General features: G+C 41.1%; 1 protein-coding gene across 2 annotated transcripts in view; it reads left to right on the plus strand.

Moving 5' to 3' along the window:
• Window positions 1-19595, plus strand: part of Rasgrp1 (RAS guanyl releasing protein 1) — a 70067-nt gene that overhangs the window by 32533 nt on the left and 17939 nt on the right. For both annotated transcript variants that reach the window (XM_005316384.5, XM_040276407.2), the window contains exons 3-10: window positions 2241-2346; window positions 8165-8227; window positions 9126-9257; window positions 11590-11743; window positions 14859-15032; window positions 15991-16107; window positions 17323-17598; window positions 18709-18789. In XM_005316384.5, the coding sequence (XP_005316441.2) occupies window positions 2241-2346; window positions 8165-8227; window positions 9126-9257; window positions 11590-11743; window positions 14859-15032; window positions 15991-16107; window positions 17323-17598; window positions 18709-18789 (1103 nt within the window). The remainder of the gene's footprint in view (window positions 1-2240; window positions 2347-8164; window positions 8228-9125; window positions 9258-11589; window positions 11744-14858; window positions 15033-15990; window positions 16108-17322; window positions 17599-18708; window positions 18790-19595) is intronic.

The following is a 19595-nucleotide window of genomic DNA, read 5'->3' on the forward strand; positions in this document are numbered from 1 at the left end:
AAAAGAAAGTTGATTTTTAAATTTAAAATTTAAGAAGTTTAAACAATTTTTTTAAATGTTAGAAAAAAAGAAGTGGGAAGACTAAGCCATAGAGCATGATGACATTTAAGAGCTTAGCAGAGGAAGAGGAGACAGAAGAAGAGCGTGAGAGAGAAGTGAGAGAATGTGATGTTATGGAAGCCAAGGGAAGAAAGTGTTCCAGGAAGGAGAGTTGTCAACTTTGGGTTGTGTTTTTGGGTTGAATGCAATTGAATTATGAAATAACATGAACAGAGGTATGACTATTGGATTTGGCAATGAAGTAACCTTTGGCATTGGTAACTTTAGAAAGAAAATATTTAATGGAATAAGTCACAATGGAATGACAGAAGAGTAAATGGGAGGTGAGAAAGTAGTGACAGTGAGTTTTTGCTGAAAGGAAACAGAAAGCTGCAGAGGAAGCTGTAGACTAGGAGGAGAGTTATGGTTCTGTTTTTATTTCATTTTGTTTCAAGTGGGAGATACATGGGCACATGGAATGCCAGTGGAAGTAAACCAGTAAAGAGAAAAGTATTGGGATTATAGGAGAGAAGGTGGCCAGGTGCAGCACCAGAGTCCTTGAGGAGAGGAGACTGGAGCACTATACGAGGTCTTCCACTATGAAAGGTCTTCCATGGTAAAGGGCAGTAGGAAGGGCACCAGTAAATTGGTGGATTTGGCGGTAGGGAGGGAGGAGCCTGTCAGTTTACAGTGTTTTCTCAATGAACTAAGACTTTAGGTTTCATTTGAGGCATCAGAACTTCTGGGCCCAAATGTTCTATGTCCTTTGTTTACAATTTGATAAATGTGAAAGAAAATAAAAATGACAACCCTTTTCTATAGTGTATTTGTGGGGACCGGGGGTTTACTGATCATTGAATCCAGGGGTGCTCTACCACTGAGCTATATCCCCAGTCCTTTTTTATTTTTTATCATGAGATAGGGTCTTTCAAAGGTGCCCAGGCTGTTTTCCAACTTGCAATCCTCCTGCATCAGCCTCCCAAGTTTCTATGATTACCAGGCCTAACCTCTATAAAATATTTTAAATAGCAATACAGATGACAAACAATTCATGTATATTCTTTCATTTGATGCTTTTCATTGAACCATTCAAATTCCTGGCTAGGAATAGAATTCACTTAATTTCTGTAAATGAAGAAATATTAAAAGATGTTGCATTAGAAACTGTCAACAGTTAAGTCATTACCACCCTTAGACTAAGGGTCAAAGAGATAAACAGTTTGATATCCCAGCCAGAGCTGTAGTCATGAAGGAAGGGCCAACCCATGTGATTATTCATCCAATTGCATGTAGCTACTATCAAGGATGTGCTGTTAAGGCAGAGAGGAAATGAGAAAGACATATTTTGACTTTCCTCCCATCTCTTGCTCCTGTTTCCCAATGGCTGAACTCAGCTGGTAAGGGAGCCCCAGTGATGTAATTCATGCTGAAGACCAGAGAGTAGATATGGCAATAAGTAATCAGCTCTGGCCCTGACACTTCATACCACACATGTTGAAAAGGTTTTGAAAACCACTTCAAGGGAATCTTTATGTTCATTGCTGGTGTATAGAATGCATCTTATTATCTGTTACCAGGTGGGATTTGGAAAACCCAGCTAACCAAGCTCTTCAATACAAATCAACATGAATACCTGTAATCTACTGACAACCTTCCAATGTCATGTTTGCTTCTAATCTGTCTCCTTTATTTCAATCCAGAGGCACATTAACCATGAAACTAGGAGAATTTTCATTCTAGGGCCTTTCATTTGCATGATTCACTCCTAAGGTTGTGGGAGGGCCCTATTCAAGTGATCATACATTTTTGTAAAACGTTTTGAAAGTAAGGTATTTTAATTACAATCAATTTATACTGTAACTTTTCTCATTATGACCCTAGGGAGGTTTATCCTGCATCATATGAACTTTAGGCCTCACAAAACCTGGACTGCCTCTGCTTTCAACAGACACTTAGGTGTATTGATGTAGATTTTATCCTTTTTTCAAGATTTTATCATCTTTGGGGCAAGGGGACTAATGAGCATCAAAATGGACACTTGGGAGAAGATAGAGTACAGCAAGAAGAGAGAAAAGCCAAGAAGGAGGGATGAGCCTGAGGCATGCTCTGGCCAGCTTCCAGAGCAGTGGAAGAGGAGGGTGTCAGGTGTCCACCAGATGCCTGACTGGACCTGACTCAGATGCTGCTCTTTATATTTTCAGATGCAGATGGGAACTTGTGTCGAAGTAACCAGCTGTTGCAAGTCATGCTGACCATGCACCGAATCATCATCTCCTCTGCGGACCTGCTGCAAAAAGTTATGACCCTATATCCTTTAACATAGTGGCTGGAATGCCAGAACGGGATCTATTCCAAAAGTAGCTGGAGATTTGAAGCATGCTTTCGTTTTGCTTGGTTTGGAATAGCCTGAGTGAGAAATGTCCATCTCCTTTTATATGGAATGTGTGCATATTCATTCATGTATTCATTTGTGTATCATGTTCATTCATGCATTGAGTGGGAAACTGGTACTGATGCTGATTTCTCTGCAAGTGGTCAAAGGTGCAAACATGGTCACCTTCAGTATCTCTTGCAAGTAAAAACTACTTTTCCTGTAGTCAAAATTCATGTTTATCCTGAACAAACTGACAAGGACAACAGCACGATTCAAATGATGCATTCCTTTCTGGCTTCCCTGCCCAGTTCTCAGCCTTCCAGGCTCTGAAGAAAGCTTCCCAAGGCAAGAGCATCTGGAGAATCTGCTGGTGCCTTCTTGCTTCTGGCAGAGACATTGACTGTGCACCAAGCAAGCCCTGATGAATGTTAGCCTTCCCGTGGGGTGTGAACCAAGCAGGGCAGAGAAGGACCCACCTCCTCCTCCTTCTTCTCACAAATGACACTGGGGGATGTAGCCCCCAAGAAATAAAGGCTGTAGAGGAGGTGAGACTGTTTAGCACCTGAGGCCCAAGCCCCTGGGACTGAGTCATGACTTGTGACTGCTGCTGTAATCCTTCATTACTTTAATTCCCCATTTCATGTTGCCACACACAGAAAAAAATACTAAAACTTAAAAATTGCTGTGTGCAGTGGCCCATGCCTCCAGTGACTCTGGAGGCTGAGGCAAGTAGAGTACTGCCTGGGCAATTTAGTAAGACCCTATTTCAAAAATGAAAATTGAAAGGTCTGGGGATGTACCTGATGGTAGAGTACTTGCTTAGCTTGTATGAGGCCCTGGGTTCAATCCTAAGCACATCAAAAAACAAAACAAAACAAAAAAAGGTAAAATTGAATCCCTCCTCTAAATGTGCTCAGAAATTTTTATCTCTCATCTCAAAGGTGGTGTTTCTAAGAGCGTGCCAAGGGTATAGTGTTTGTTGGGAAAGGTCCCGGTAATGAGAGGTGCAGGTAATAAGTGGGAAGCCTCCTCTGCAGAGAATTTTAAAACCACAGTAACACTGACTCAAAGTCTGTCTGCTTTTTATTGACTGCATGCATGAGTGATTGTAAACAGTGTCAGTGATTATGTACTCCTCCTTAAAAATTTGTTTGAGAGCCTCTGAACTAAATTGTACCTGGGTGCTCACCCTCGGGATGCACTGGGTGCTCCCTTGAGTTGGCCCCCTCTGCCCTGCCATCACCCTATGAGTTATTTCATCTCCCTCCTGTACTTCCAAACTTTGCCTCTTCAGGGGCACCTGCCCATTAACTGAGCCACACATTCAAGTGTCCTTAACCTAAAAAACTAAACTTTTAACCTTGCCACCCCTTCATTCTATTGTTAGAAATTTGATGCAGAAATGTCTTAAAGCAGTCTGCATTATCTTCAATCTGTCTACTCCTACGCACTCTGTAAGTCAACCATGGCGCCTACCCCAGGACTCATACTTTTCTCTGATGTCACCAGTGCAGTGACCTCCCAATTGCTAAGCCCAGGGGCCTTTTTCCCATCCTTGTTTACACTGACCTTCCAGAAGTAGTAGGCATCACCAATGCCTGCAACCCTCAGCTCTCTTCAGCTCTCCCCCAGGGCTCCTGGATAGGACCTTCCTGGGTCTCTGTCTTTAGGCTGTGCCTTCTCCAGCATCTCATCTGGCCTCTTCTCTGAGCACCACTTTAATCCCAGGATAGCATCCCAGTGTTCCATTCTCTTGACTGCCTTTCCATGGGCGGTTTCTCCCCAGGATGTCCACCATGGTGGTTCTGTGCTGATGGTGACTTCTTCCAATTTATGTTTCTGTAAACTAAGCCATTTTTTGAAGGTCTGGACTAGTTTTTTGTGCCCACACTTCAATCTTAACATATCCAAACACCTTAATATGTTCATTTGCTCACCACTACCACCCCCAACTACCCACAGTCTTATTATATTCCACACTGGCACCAGTATCTTCATTTTCAGTTTCAGGTGGTGGTGTCATTATCCATCCAGTTGCCAAAACCAGAAACATCAGGAGCAGTCCTGACTCCTCCCTGCTTTTCACCTTCTACAGAATCTGCCACCCAGTCCCAGGGTTTCTGCTTCAGAATCTGCCACCCAGTCCCAGGGTTTCTGCTTCAGAAATGACCTGTTTCTGCTCTTGTCCCTTCATTTCTATACCACCATCCCTGTCCAGGTCCCCACTGTCACAATCCCAGACCTCTGCCCCCTACTGGTCTTCTCATTTATATGGTTCTCCTGTCTGGTTATTATCCACACCTGGATATTAACTCACATCCTAAAAACAAATTGGGCAGGCTTTGCTTTGGAGCCTCTGCCAACTACTAGGATTCATGTCTGACTCCTCAACTTGCCTGCAAAATGCCTCCACAGTGTGAGCCTGCCCCCACTCCCTGCTGCATCTTGCCTCTGGCACCATCCACCCTCCCTGTTGCATCCTACAGCTCTCCCAGGAGCCTCTTTCCCTCTACCCTGGATTCCTCAATGCTCCAGATTTAAGGGGCCTCTGAGATGCCTGGGCTTGGAAACCCATTTTTCCCTCTGCCTAACTAAATGTTTTCCTTTCAAGACCCTCTCTGTGGAGCCTTTCCTTGACTTTTCAGGCCTTCTCTTCTTTTAAAAATACTTGTGGTGGTTGAAGATAGTCTTCTTGATTGAAAATCTATTTAACTGCTTTGACTTTAGTTTTGTATTGCTTCAGTCAAAGTGTGTCTCCCTCTAGCCTGGAGGTAATCTGCCTAGAAGCTTTTCAGCTTCTCATCTGTGACTGCAGAAAGTGTGAAGTGTTTTTATTCTGTGAACTAACTAAAGATATCTACCTGATCTGTCTCTAAGCTTTGCATGTAATACTGTGCGCTCTGGCTAATGACTGTGTCAAGTAACCGAGTCTAGCTGCTGAGGCTTGAATGTTGTTACTAATATGAAAGATTGCAAGGGTACTGCAAAATTAATTAAATCACAAATTACTTTAAGAGCAATATAAGTATGTTTTAAAGCACATTCACTTACGTATTTGCAAATCATCCCTACACTAGATTGCCCCCCAAGGGCAGGGACAAAGGCTTACTCCACCTTTGTTTCTCTGAGCCTAGTTGCCATCTCATGATAGGGTGCAATCAATGTTGCAACATATGGACACAAAGCACTGGGATAACTTTTCTCTTTATACCCAAACTTTTTAGATATCTAGGCTTTGCTTAGCTTAAAAAGAAAGCTAGGGTGGAAGACAGGATTCTAAGACAGGCAGTATGAAAGAAGACTCTGTAATGGAAAGGTTAAACACTGACAGCAAAATGATGTTTTTCTTTACTCTTGGTTTCCTTGTTCTTTCACCTGGAAATAAGAGAATTTTTAGTTAAATAAGCTCAGATGGTTTCCTCTTTTTCATTGTGTTTGTGTGTGTGTGTGTGTGTGTGTGTGTGTGTGTGTGAGAGAGAGAGAGAGAGAGAGAGAGAGAGAGAGAGAGAGAGAGAGAGAGAGAGAAAGAGAGAAAGAGATTGATTTTAAAACATGCATTGAATAGTTTAGATGCCTAAAAAGTAAGGTCAGCATGTGCTGGTGCTTTCTGGCCATAGTAGGAGCTGTGAAAAGAAGAAAGGGGGGCCAGAGTCTGAGGCTTCCAGCAAACCCTGCAATTCACGCCAGAGTAGCAGAGCCTCAGCCTCTTACTAAGTTTGTTTCATCTCCTAGAGTTGGAAAGAGGGAGCTCTGCCTGGCCTGCAGGGACTGCCTCTATCATGGTTTCTGGGCTCTGAAGACCTCAGGCAGCTTTCAGCCTTCCAGACAACATTCAGAGTGGCTCCAGGCTAGGCATTAGATAGACAGACTGGATTTGTACAATGACACAGAACCACATGCAGACTACATTTGCTGTCAGTAGACATGAAGGGAGGATAAGGAACAACCAGGAGGAAGGCAAATACCACCATATTGATTTCATATATCTGTTATTTTAATAGAGAAGCATGTCTTTTGTCCCTTCCCCTTTAACAAAGAAAGAAAATAATTCAACTAGCCGAATATTACAAATATAGACTCTTAAGAGGTATTTATCTAAAATGTGCTTTGTGCTTAAATCCCAGCTTCAAAGCAATTAATTTGGCATAAAGAAATATGAAACCATCTCATTCTCACTTCTGCCTTTCACACCTGCAGAAAGGTGGGCACCAGAACCTCTTATTCCATAAAGTTTGCCAGTTGCTTGTACTTTTGTTTTAATTACCTTTGTTGATGTAGGGGGGTTGTGTGGTTTTTGTTTTGTTTTCTAATCTCAAGGACATATTTTAATAGGCAGTAAGTCTATTAAAATTCAATTTTTAAAATTATGAATCACTTTATTAAAGTTATAAATTTCATAACCATAGTCCTTTAGGTTTTCAAGTTGAGCTTGCATATCTTATTTTTGTATAAGTCTAGTACATGACAGCAAGCAGTTGAAAAATGTTTGGTTAATTTGAATAATGTTAATTGAATACTTTAAATGGTCTTAAACTACAGGTACTCATTTTTTACATTTTATATTATTTTTAAGTGCTTCAGATATCTCCCTGAATTCTAAGTAATTATTTACAACTCTAATAAATTAAAGTTATAAACAGTAAAGCTAGCATTATCTACATGTTTCAAAACTATGCATAAAATTATTTAAGTTCCAATTTAAAACCACAAATGTGAAGCACTTAAAACATTCCTAATGGAAATTTCAAGGCTATCATTCTAATATGCTCTAAAACATATAAAGTTTCAAAATGCACAAATGCCTTCCTAATAAACATTAGCACTATGGTTTTGACTATCCTTGGCTTTTCTATATTTAACTCTAAATATGGTTTTGACTATCCTTGGCTTTTGATCTTTCCTGGCTGCTCACTGCACTCCTCTCCTGAGCTCAGCTGGAAGCCACTCAATCATAGATTGCAGTGATTATGTTTTTGCTTTTTTGGTACTGGCAACTGAACCCAGGGGCATTTTACCATGAAGCTACATCTCTAGTACTTTGTATTTTTTGAGTTAGGGCCTCAAACTTGCCTCGAACTTGCCATCTTCCCGTCTCAGCTTCTGAAATTGCTTGGATTACAGGCATGCACCACCATGTCCAGGCTTGTGAAATACACAGCCCACATAATCTAATTCCTAAATCCATTGATGGAGGGAAGATGGCAGAACCTCCTGCCTCAGGCTCCTCACTGGATTGAAGTTCTCATTTCTTTGACTCTTAAAATAAATGAGTACGCTTTCCATGTATCTATCTCTACAGATAAGAAAACTCCATGAGATTTTTCTGTTCTTTCATATTTTGGAATCTTCAGAATGGCAACACTCTTTAAGGTGATCTCCAGTTGTATATTGGATTATGCCCACAGCTTTGTCTGATTGGACATCACAGTTTACTGGGTCAGTCTAGTGGCATCCTCTAGGTTTATTTATTATAATTTTCACAGTATTGTTCTTAATTATCATGAAAATATATTTGAACATATATGCCTTCCTTTCCTAATTCACTATACAATTTTTTTCACTGCATGAAAATTACATTTTAAAAGATAAAAGGCTCATTTTAGCTTGTTGATGCAGTTGGACTCCTCTTGGGCACAGGGAAGAGGTCATGTGCCCCTTATTTCAGGCAGTTGTTTTAGTAAATACTTTCAAAGATGGAGGTTATTTGGTTTCTGTGACAGAGGCTTCCATTTCCCTTAACCACAGTCCTACCTATAAGGAAGCCTTGGCAAAGAACTCACCAGGGCTTTGCCTGAAGATCTGCTATTTTGTAAGGTAATGTTTCTGCACTTGCATGGAGACTCTGTGGAGGGGAGCTGAAGTGAAAGGCTGTAGTTCTTCTGGTCCTCCCTGCCCTTCCCCTCCCCACCATCCATAAAGCCCCTTGGACAGACCAAAAAGACCAAGGTTTGCTACTAGAACTGCCTCTAGAGGGCACAGTGAATTTCTTCTGGTATACCTGAACTTAAACTTCATATCTTTTTTTTTTTTTTTCAATTTTACAGTATTTTGGCATCAAGTGGCTTAAGGAAATACACAGAGATAAGGATCTCTTGTTTTTATTTCTACTTATAAAAAGTAATACTGAACAACATTTTAAAAATTTAGAAAATAATAGTCATCATATCCAACTACCTATTTTGGTATATTTCCTTTTTTTTTTCTACACAGATTTTTAAAATGTGGTTTGAGATAAAAAAATACATAAAGTTTTATATTCTATAGTTTTCACTTAGCTTTCTATTGTCAGTATATTCTATAGTCATTAAAGACTTCTTAAAAACACTGTTTTTTTCATGACCATATAACATTCTAATATGTTATAAAGTGTATTTTACAGATACATTGTTCCATTTTGGGACATTTGGTTTATCTGCAGTTCTTCACTTTGTGATTAACTGATGCACATAATGATGCATGATTATGTCCTGGCTACTTTGCCTGTCTTGTCAGAGCATTCTGTGTATGGAGACACTGAAGACTTTGGCTGGATGATTTAGGTCCCTCCTTGTCCCCACCCATCTACTTCACCCCCACCCATCTACTTCACCATAGGACGGATCATCCTCTTTTTCTGAATCCTCCTTGTGATCAAAAATTCCTTTGGGAGCCCACCCAATTATGAGTCCTTGGCTTCAGTGTTGGATTATGGTTTTTAACTCCCTCCCCATAGGTACTGGATAACAGAATTCTGGATCATGTTTAAAATGGATGCCAGCTTGACGAACACCATGGAGGAGTTTCAGGAACTGGTAAAAGCCAATGGTGAGGAGCTACATTGCCGCCTAATTGACACAACTCAAATGTGAGTGTCAAGGATTTCATGATTTTTTTTTTTTTAACCATCTTCCTCCTATGACTCAGACTGCTTTTCTAGGCTTCTGTCCCTGTGATGATGGCTGCTCCCCTTCCCTGCTGAGCGCTCTGATCTCAGAGAAGTGGGTTCATATTGCCTCACCATGAACGATAGTACAATGGAATATTACTCAGCCATAAAGGAACATGAAATATAGCATTTGCCAGTAAATGGAGGGAACTGGAAAGTATGTGCTAAGTAAAATAAGCCAATCTCACAAAACCCAAAGGCTAAATGTTCTCTCTGATATGCAAATGCTAACACAACATAAAGGGGTGGGGTGGGTTAGGGAACAATAGAAGTACTCTGAATTAGACAAAGGGGAATGAAGGGAAGGGAGGGGAGATGGGAATAGGAAAGACAGTAAAATGAATCAGACATAACTATCCTATGTTCATATATGAATACGTGACTAGTGTAACTCCATATCATGTACAACTACAAGAATGGAAAGTTACATTCCACGTATGTATAATATATCAAAATACATTCTACTGACACGTATAACTAAAAATAACAAATAAAAAATAAAAAAGAGTACAATGGACATTTAATAGGAAAGCAGACAGAACCCATGATTGAGCCATAGGTAATTAATTAATATCCAAGAGTGGGACAAAAATAAATCCCAGTCAAAAAGAAATCAGGTAGCAAGAGCTCACCTAAAATGTATCCGCCTCCTGAGAAACTGAAAGTACAACACTGGATTCATGCTTCTTTATTAGTCAATGCAGGAGGCACCCTGAACTTGTAAATGGGGAAAGAACTGCTTAGAAACGTAATCAACAGAGGGTTTATAACATCTACGGATGTCTTGAAAATCATTTAAACTTCTAGAGCTGGGAAGGGATCTCAGGAATATTTTTATTATTTCTTAGATTGGCTGAATCAGGAAAATGAATGTCCTTCCTAGTTTGAGGGATGAGTGCACACACATTGTATGCTAAAATTTTCACAGCATAGCCATGTTATTTTGCAATAGCACAAATCCCTAAGATTTATAATTCTAGCAATGAAAAAACATTCTAGCTATCAACTCATCTAAAGTCTTGGTTTTCTGACTGGGAAACTGACCAGTCTGTGGTCACACAGCTAGATAAGCTGTGTCAGAGCCAAAACTGGACTGGGAGGCCTGTTCCCAATGCACGATGCCCTGCCTACATAGAAGTGACTTCAAAATCACATCCCAGAGCCCCACACAAGGCTGTTCATCAGTTTGGATTCTGTGTACTTCTTTGCTTAGAATTATATATCTTGAAAGGTTAAAGAGAGTTTTCAAAGTAAAAATTTGTTTTTCATTTTGAAGATGGAGAATTTAGAGAAGTTGTCAAACTTAGGTCTCCTGTCCTAATATTTCCTAGCTGACTTTCCTGTACCAATATTTTCCACAGAATTATAATCTGTGGGGTATTATCTGACCAGATGTACTTCAGAAATAACCTGTTAAATTTCGCTTTTACAATGCAATTTAGAGTTTGTAGTATACTCACCGATCAAGATGGCTACAGAATCTGTTGCATTTCCTAAGCTCATTTGATCACAGAACTCTTGTATCAGAGGCAAGGTATCTAGGGATACCAATTTGGGACACACAAATTTCCAAGTTACTGCCTTTCAAAACTGGTCTGCTTTCCTCTGCTTCCGTCTTGTTGGGGGAAATTGAAACCCCATAAAAGACACAGGGGTTTCTTATGAGGAACTAGAGGAGTAGGGGCACTCTAGGGTCAGCTAGGTTTCCTTGGTCATTTCAGTGGCTGGGGACAGTGGAGGAAAATGACTCAAATCTGCCCTGGGCGATCACTTGTTCTACACACAATTCCTTCCAGCATGATGTCTTCTCTCTGTGGTTCTCTGAGCTCTTCTGGCATGAGAACTGTCCCACTGCCTTCAGATTTCCACTCTCCTGTCTCTCTCATGAGAATTCAGGAACAAAAGCATTGGGAGAGCAGGCATAATACACAAGGGAGCCTGGACCAAAGGCAAGGAAACTGTGACCAGTGCCTGAAACTCTCCTTCCACTGCCTCAGAGTAAACTCATTTACCCTGTTCTCCAAGATATATTCAAAAGGCTACTTGAAAACCACCAAGGCTTTCTGGTTGCTACCACAGGGGGAAAAAAAAAAACTGATCTGGAGAAATTCTGTTAATGCATTGTTTTAGCCAAGCAAAGCTCTTGGTGCTTTGCATATCCTGTGGACGAAACCAGTGGATATATTTGCAAAAAGTAATTGGAATTTATTCTTTCTCCTTGTCTTCTCCCTCTCACAATTACCCACAAAAGCAACGCCCGTGACTGGTCCAGGAAACTTACCCAAAGGATAAAATCAAATACCAGCAAGAAACGGAAAGTCTCCCTGCTCTTTGACCATCTGGAACCAGAAGAGCTATCTGAGCATCTCACCTACCTTGAGTTCAAGTCCTTTCGAAGGATATCAGTATGTACCCAAGGGGCAGGAGAAAACCTATTCTGGGAAATTTCTAAAAATAAGCAGAGAAATTGAGCAAACAGTTGGTCTAACTAACACTAGGGGCCCCAGCAGTGCTGGTAGGCTTTCCCAGTAAACCATCATACAGTCTGGAAATTCAGTACATCTGAGTTCTCCTGGTTTGCTTCTGCTGTGCTTCCATCTCACATCCTCCATACCCACTTCACCCCACCCCAACACTTGCTCCAGTAATGCACTTTGGGCACGCAGGGACCTTGCACACGTGCATATGCAAGAATATACGCACACACACCCTCCCCCCCCCCGCGATGATCATTAGGCTTCCAGAACTTCTTTTATATCTTCCTAAAAAAATAAAACTGGGATGTCTCCCTAGAAGTTTAAATTCATTCAAGGGTAGGCTTTGAATGATTCTGGGAAATCCTAAAGTAGAAAATACACTCCTAGCCTAACTCAAATATCCCTAAACCCCTAGAGTGGTGCTGACATGGCCCAGCAGTCATACTTCTAGAGATAAACTGTGCTGACCTTATCATTGCTACTGGGGCAACTAAGCAGAGCCAAAAGAAGTGATGCTGGAGAGAGATTTCAGTATACTGCCAGGAACAGGGAGAGCACACACATGCATCCTCATGTGTCATACCAGAGCACATTGTTTCCATACAAGAGAAATGGTCAACATTTCAGGTGCCAACAGACCCTCATTGGCCAATACACCTTCCTAAGAACAGACACCATTACTCCACTCAGGCTCCACTCCTGCCAGCAGGTACAGTTTTCAGCTTTGCTCTAAAACTAGGGAGTACTAAGATGCCCAGTGTATTCTAGAATGACCTGTGCTCCCCAGATGAGAGAGGAGGCCTAGAGGCCTGATTTGAGCAAAGTCAGTACAGCTTAACAGAGTCAAGAGCCAGGGCTGGGACTACATCTCCTAGTCACTCAGCACCAATTTATTGAACCTAGTTGCATCTGGAAAGAGACATGCCAACCAGGTTACAAAGGTTATTTCATTCTTTCCCATTATATTGACAAGACTTCTGTTGTCATCATAGCTGTTTGGCCAGCCAGCCAGGAACCCTCCATTCTACTTAGAAATAAGTCTTCAAGTATTAACCTGTTCTTGGAGTCCCAGTACCCTCACCTGCACCCCCAGACACTCAGCCCCATTGTAAAGCTTCATTTGGGGAGTTTCCATTTGGCAACGCCTCCCCTATCATGGGGCAGGACACCAGGCACAGCTGAGAGCCACTGAAAAGGGTTATTTATCACACTGGAAATCTGAGCTCTGCTGGGGAGAAACTGGCAGGGCTGTTCAGTCAGGCCTGCAGGACATCTGTTTGATGCCAGTGTTCAGATCATTGCAGGCAGAAGTGAAAAATCAGTTCAGAACAAGCAATCCTAGCCCATCTCCCTGGGGGTTGAATAAGTGTTCTATTTCGGACTAAAAACAAAAGTTTGAACCTTCATTTCTTTTTGAGTGGTTTGATTTGTTTTATAGAAGACTATTTCAGGGAATTTTTTTGTTTTCCCCACGTAGTCCTAAAGAGTTTTCCCACTTTTCTTTCCAACTGAGATTGAAGGGAAATTTATCTCTGCTGGGAACCTTGTTTGTTGCAATTCTTTAGCAGGGATGAGCCTATGGGGCTAATTCTTAAAAACAGCAGCAACAACCAGGGGATGCAATGGTGTCTCTACAGTGGGAGGCTATTCATTGGAATGAATCATGGTAACTTTTAACTTGTTTCAGACACGTGTGTTTTTTATCTGCAGCCCAACACTTTTGGTTTCTGTGTCTCTTATGTCTCCTTAAAGGAGTAGTTTTGGTCCTACTCAGATTTCTCTACCCATCAGCAATCACCACACAGTAAAATGGTTACCTTCTTAATTTACAGCTCTTTTATTTAGGTTACATAATCTCATTGGTATTATAACCTCATTGCTTCTCATTGGTGTTATATACTACTCTTAAGGCAAGACTAAGGCATACTGCTGTAACACCCCCCAACACATGCACACACATGCAATCTCAATGGTTAACAACACAAAAATTCATTTTTCACTCTAAGTAATATGAGACATGTCTAACACGGGTCAGCAGGGGTTGATCATTGACTCAGGACCCAGATAATAGCAGCTTCAACTTCTCAGGAATTGCCACTATCTCTGTGGCAAACGAATGGCAATGTGGTAAATCATTCATTGGCTCTTAGATCTTTCCCTCAAATCCTATGGTTATGCCACGTGGCCATACCTGCTTTCACTGAGAAGAGTTCAGACTGGGCATAGCTCCAAAGACTCCCATAGGAGTGTTGGAAGAAAACAGACCATTCCTCCCTCTTGGCTACACTGTGTGAGCAGAAAGAATCTTATGACAGGGACATAATGTCTACAGGCATCACATACCAGATCTTCCAGGACATTTCCAATTTCACATATGCTGTTTTGTTGTAAACCACAGAAAATGCCATTGTCTTGTTTGGGAAACTATGGTCACTGAATATATAGTTAACCACGTCTCATGTAGCCCTTTCCTTTGGCCTCTGTTCAAGTTAGCAGAAGAAAATCCAAACAGGCTTGTTTTAGCATAATAATTATCCTATTAGCACCACTTTGCATGTATATAGCACTTCAAAAAGTTAGAAGTGCTTTCATATATTATCTTGTTTGATTGAGATAACTTTATGTCCTAAATAGGGGAGATTTTATTATCATATTTTTAAGAAAATAGCTGGGAAAGATTTGTTTTTGTGAAGGGAATTATCTTTTTCAAATTTAGCAGCAGAGCCAGAACTAATGGTGAAATAGTTCTACAGTGTTTTTAGAATCTAGAAGAGACACAAACAATATCCACTCAAAAACAACAGTTAGATTAATTAGGGTGTGTACTTATCCACTGATACCTAATTAATTTTCATGTACAGGGGCCATGATGTGATTTCCCTCCCATCATTCCTTTTGGCCTCATGGCAGAGATGTCGGAGGGGAGGATACAAGTTTTTCTGTCCCATAGCATATCCCAGCTACTACTGAGCAGAGCTGACTTGTCCCTCAGATTTCCCAGAATACCAGTGCACAGTCCTGATGGTTGTTTTTTCCCCCCCAGTTCTCTGATTATCAAAATTACCTTGTAAATAGCTGTGTGAAGGAGAACCCCACCATGGAGCGATCCATTGCCCTGTGCAATGGCATCTCCCAGTGGGTACAACTGATGGTTCTCAGCCGCCCCACCCCGCAGCTCCGGGCAGAAGTTTTCATCAAGTTCATCCATGTGGCTCAGGTGAGTGGGTTAAGATTTTTGCCTGGTCTCTGAGTTAAATCATCCATTCCCTTTCCTTTCAGCCTACTCTATTGGTTTGAGCTGTTCTTCCTGAACTTTATAGGCCTTATGTGCTTCAACTGTCCCCTAATTTAGGTGTGATTTTTAAATTTTCTCACCCAAGGACAATGTGGAGGGCCATACAGGCCATCTCAGGAGCTGGATTCACATGTAGATCTTTTAACATTTTCCAGAAGATGCTTACCTTTTTTCTTTCTTTCTTTTCTTTTCTTTTTTTTTTTTTTTTGCAAATCTGGTCCACATGGAAAAGTCAAGGAAGTTCTGTTTTGCTAGAGCCAGCCTGGGTTTTCTTAGGTCTTGGAGCTCATGCTGCATTAGTTGGATTTAATGTCTAAGGGGTAGAGATTCCAGTTTCTGTATCCCTTCTTATGTCTTCAGGCATTGAACATTGCCTAAAGACAAACTCCTTATGCTCAAGAATAAAACAAACTGATAAATCTGGGGTAAACCAATAAAACATTATACTTAATGATATTTTTCCAACTCTGGATGATATACACTAGTGTTGCTCAAAGTTTGGTACCTGGACCACCTACTCTGATATTCATTAAAGGTAGAAATCTCTAAGCCCATCCCAGATCCAGGGAATCAGAATGTCTGGTTTGGGTTTAACAGTTTTTGAGTTCAACAAATGCTCAGGGTGATTCTTGGACACCACTGATTTAGATGGTGGTCACAGATCAGCTACAGCAAAGAGAGAAAGATGTGACACCTTGTAATTTAGGATCCATTCATCTGGAATTCAGCTGAAAGGGAGAGAGAAACAGAAAAGTGCAATTCTTGATTACTAGTCTTTGATGGGTATAAGGAAGACTCGTGGCAGAGACAAGAGTCAGCCTCTAAACTCCCCTTATAACTCACATGTACAATGACTCTGCTGTCTTGTCTCGTGTCACAGAAACTCCACCAGCTACAGAACTTCAATACATTGATGGCTGTAATAGGGGGGCTATGTCACAGCTCAATCTCCAGGCTCAAGGAGACCAGTTCGCATGTCCCACATGAAATCAATAAGGTCAGTGCTACTATCTTCTCTCCGGCCCTTAGGAGCATTCCCAACACCAGAACCATTTTCTCCTTAAGGTTCAGATCAGCATTTCCAAACCACACCACACCTCATCAACCAGGGAAAGGACCAGGGAGGCAAACCCTAAGGAAATCCATAGGATTGGAAAGTTATAGATTTGAGAGTATTTATGATTCTGTCTGATCATAAGACAGTGTCACTGCACACCTTCCTGCTGGGCCAGTTGAAATGATATATGTCTTTCCCAAGTTCATAGGCAACTGAATATTCAGTCACCATCTTTACTGCTGATTCCCTTGACCCAGCTCCTTGCTCCAAAATGTTTTCCCAAAAGGAGTAAGGTTCAGTTAACCAAAGTTCAGTTTGCAAGTCAAGTGTATAGTGACATGTTAAAACCCAAGCTTCCCAGAACACTTGGAAAATGACTTTCTGAATACTCAAATTTTCTCACAGTTGGAGAAGAGCTCTGTCTTGAGATAAAGCTCCATAGAGGGCTTCATAAGGAAAGTAACATGCAAGAAGCTACTGTAGCTCCACAGTTAAAACACATGCGTCCCCCTTGCCAGCCACAAAGGCAGCACTTTCTGACATCACATTTCAAATGTTAAGAACTACAGTGTCCCTGGCTCAGGACTAAAGGGATACTTGTTATTTATTGTATGTACCTCTGTAAAATAAATAAAAATCTTCAGATTTTATTTTTATGTGTGTCTGTGTATACTGGGCATTGAACGCAGGTGCCGACCACTGAGCCACATCCCCAGCTCTATTTTGTATTTTATTTAGAGGCAGGATCTCACTGAGTTGTTTAGCACCTCACTTTTGCTGAGGCCAGCTTTGAACTTGTGATCCTCCTGCCTCAGCCTCGTGAGCCACTGGGATTACAGGTGTGTGTCACTGTTCCTGGCTGCCTCTTCAATTTTTATGTCAGGTGTTTATATTATTAATTTTTGAAAAGAAATAATTTGAATACAAAAATAATTAAACTCTACTTAAATTCTTTAAGTTATGTAGTAAAATCAAGTAAAGTGTGTAGTGTATTCTGTGACACTTGATATAGCCAGTGTTAGTTTGGAAGCCACTATCTCTACCTTTTATGGATAGAGTGAAACCATGGCAGGGAATGAGAATAAGCAAGACAGCCATTACAGACAACATACCATATTCAGCGAGTACCTGTGACTGGTCTGTTCTACTTTGTAGGTTCTGGGTGAGATGACTGAGCTGCTGTCCTCCTGCAGAAATTATGACAACTACAGGCGAGCTTATGGGGAGTGCACCCACTTCAAGATCCCCATTCTGGGGGTGCATCTCAAGGATCTCATTTCCCTGTATGAAGCTATGCCCGACTATCTGGAAGATGGGAAGGTGAATGTCCACAAGCTACTGGCTCTGTACAATCACATCAATGAATTGGTCCAGCTGCAGGAGGTAGCCCCACCATTGGAAGCCAACAAGGACTTGGTGCACCTGCTCACGGTGAGGTTTACTCTTGAGAACAATTTTTGTATGACAAGCTTCATTCGGTACACCTCGCCAAATATGAGCAGTTAAGCCTCATAAAAACTCTATGAAATAGAACTACTATTTCCACTTTATGGATGGGGTGCTAGGGCATAGACATAACATGCCAAGAGACCACACATTATTCAGTATCAGAGCCTTGATGCAGACTCAGATGGGGAGATCATTTCTCTTGAGCAGTGTGCCTTTTTAACTGCTAGGAGTGTTTCCTTACTCCCATGAAAGCAGTCTTAATCTCTTTAGGAGCAGCACAGGGCAAATCAGGATATAGCATTGGAAACAAGGGGAAACTGTGTGCTATCTAAAAACGGGGAGACAGTGAGTATAACAGGCAGGTTTGTTCTTTGAGTCCTGGCTTAGAACCCTGCTCCTGGAGATGTCCAAGCCAAAGGGTAGGTAAACTCTTGTCAGTGGTGTGGAAACCAGGATTTGCATTTTGGGTGTGAGGTAAAAACAGCTGAGCTTCCTTCCTTCCAGACCTGCAATTCTGTGGTTCACTGATTGGGCGACTGTGGGCCCATACTGTCCAAGTCTGTTTCCTCTGTGAATTCAGAGGGGTTAGTTTCCAAGAGACACCTTCTAACTTCTCTCTCAGTTCTAAAATTATACAAGTTTTAACCCAATTCTTTTTGTGAAATGGAATAATGACCATAACCTCTTTCTACCTTGCAGAAACATTTCGATAGCACCCCAGGCTGAATCTTGGTGTTCTAGCCCTTTCTCTTTAGTTGCTGACCTTGGCTGATCTCTGCCTTGGACAAAATGAACAGGGGCTTAGATGGCTTATAGAGGCTTAGATGTTAAACCAAAAATATGAAATCATAGTTAAAAAGAGGGCATCCTGGGACTTCTCCAAAATTTAAAAACAATTTAACAAGAAATAACTAATGTTTGCCCTATTGCAGTAGCAGGTGTTACACTGGCCAAATTTTGTGAATTTTTAAAACAAACTGTTACATGCCAAGAAGATTAAACCACTGGAGAAAAGGAACCAGGAAAGGAACATGAGTCTTGGGGTAAGTAGATGGCATCCTAGCAATTAACCTGTTCTGCTTTGATCCACAGTTATCTCTGGATCTCTACTACACTGAAGATGAAATTTATGAGCTTTCCTATGCACGAGAGCCAAGGAACCACAGAGCCCCAGTGAGTTTCTCACGTTAAAACTGGTGTGTGGTGGTACTTTACCAGTTGCTCCTCAAGTTAATTTATCTTAAGAAACAGAATTTTTTTGTTTCATAAGATAGTCATAAGAATGTTTCATAAGTATATTGTTTCTATGTGACAGCCTTGAGCTAGGAACAGATAAAGCTTCTCGAAATGAGTGACACACAACTGCTGTTCATAAACAGCTTGTGATCGAGTTGAAGGGATGACTATGAACAGTAAAAACTATATACCATGAGAGCGTCTTGAGTGGTGGAATCAGTCAGTGGTTTACAAATTAGAGAAGGGAGATAGTACTATGAACTAGAGTGACATCATTTTCCTATGAAAAGTGTCCCCACATAAGTTGTTTTACTATGATTTGTTAATGAGGGGGAAGATATGCATACTAATGAGAAGCTTTACTTCTGTTTTCTGGCATGGTAGGTAGAATAGCCCTATTATTTCTGATGTCAGATTCAGACCTCACAGAAAGAGCAGTTTGCTGGGTCTTCTGACCTCTTGATGTCCAGCAGTCCTCAAAATAGAACTTAGTCCTGGAACTGCACATCTTAGGAACCTCAAAGTGAGGTTATCGGCCCTGTCTCTCCTGCAGGCATGTAAAATCATTTCAGTCTCCTTGGAAGTTTCCCAACCCCAAAATCAGTGCTCCTTAAGGGAATAGCTGTCTGCACATAAGAAATACAGCTGATCTATTTAAAGGGGCTAGATTTCACTGCCTCTACACAGAAAAATCAAGTTCTAGCTTCCTATTGTAATGAAAAATATTCACTGGAAATATTTAG

This window comes from Ictidomys tridecemlineatus, chromosome 5, assembly GCF_052094955.1.
Source record: "Ictidomys tridecemlineatus isolate mIctTri1 chromosome 5, mIctTri1.hap1, whole genome shotgun sequence".
NCBI classification, from domain to species: domain Eukaryota; kingdom Metazoa; phylum Chordata; class Mammalia; order Rodentia; family Sciuridae; genus Ictidomys; species Ictidomys tridecemlineatus.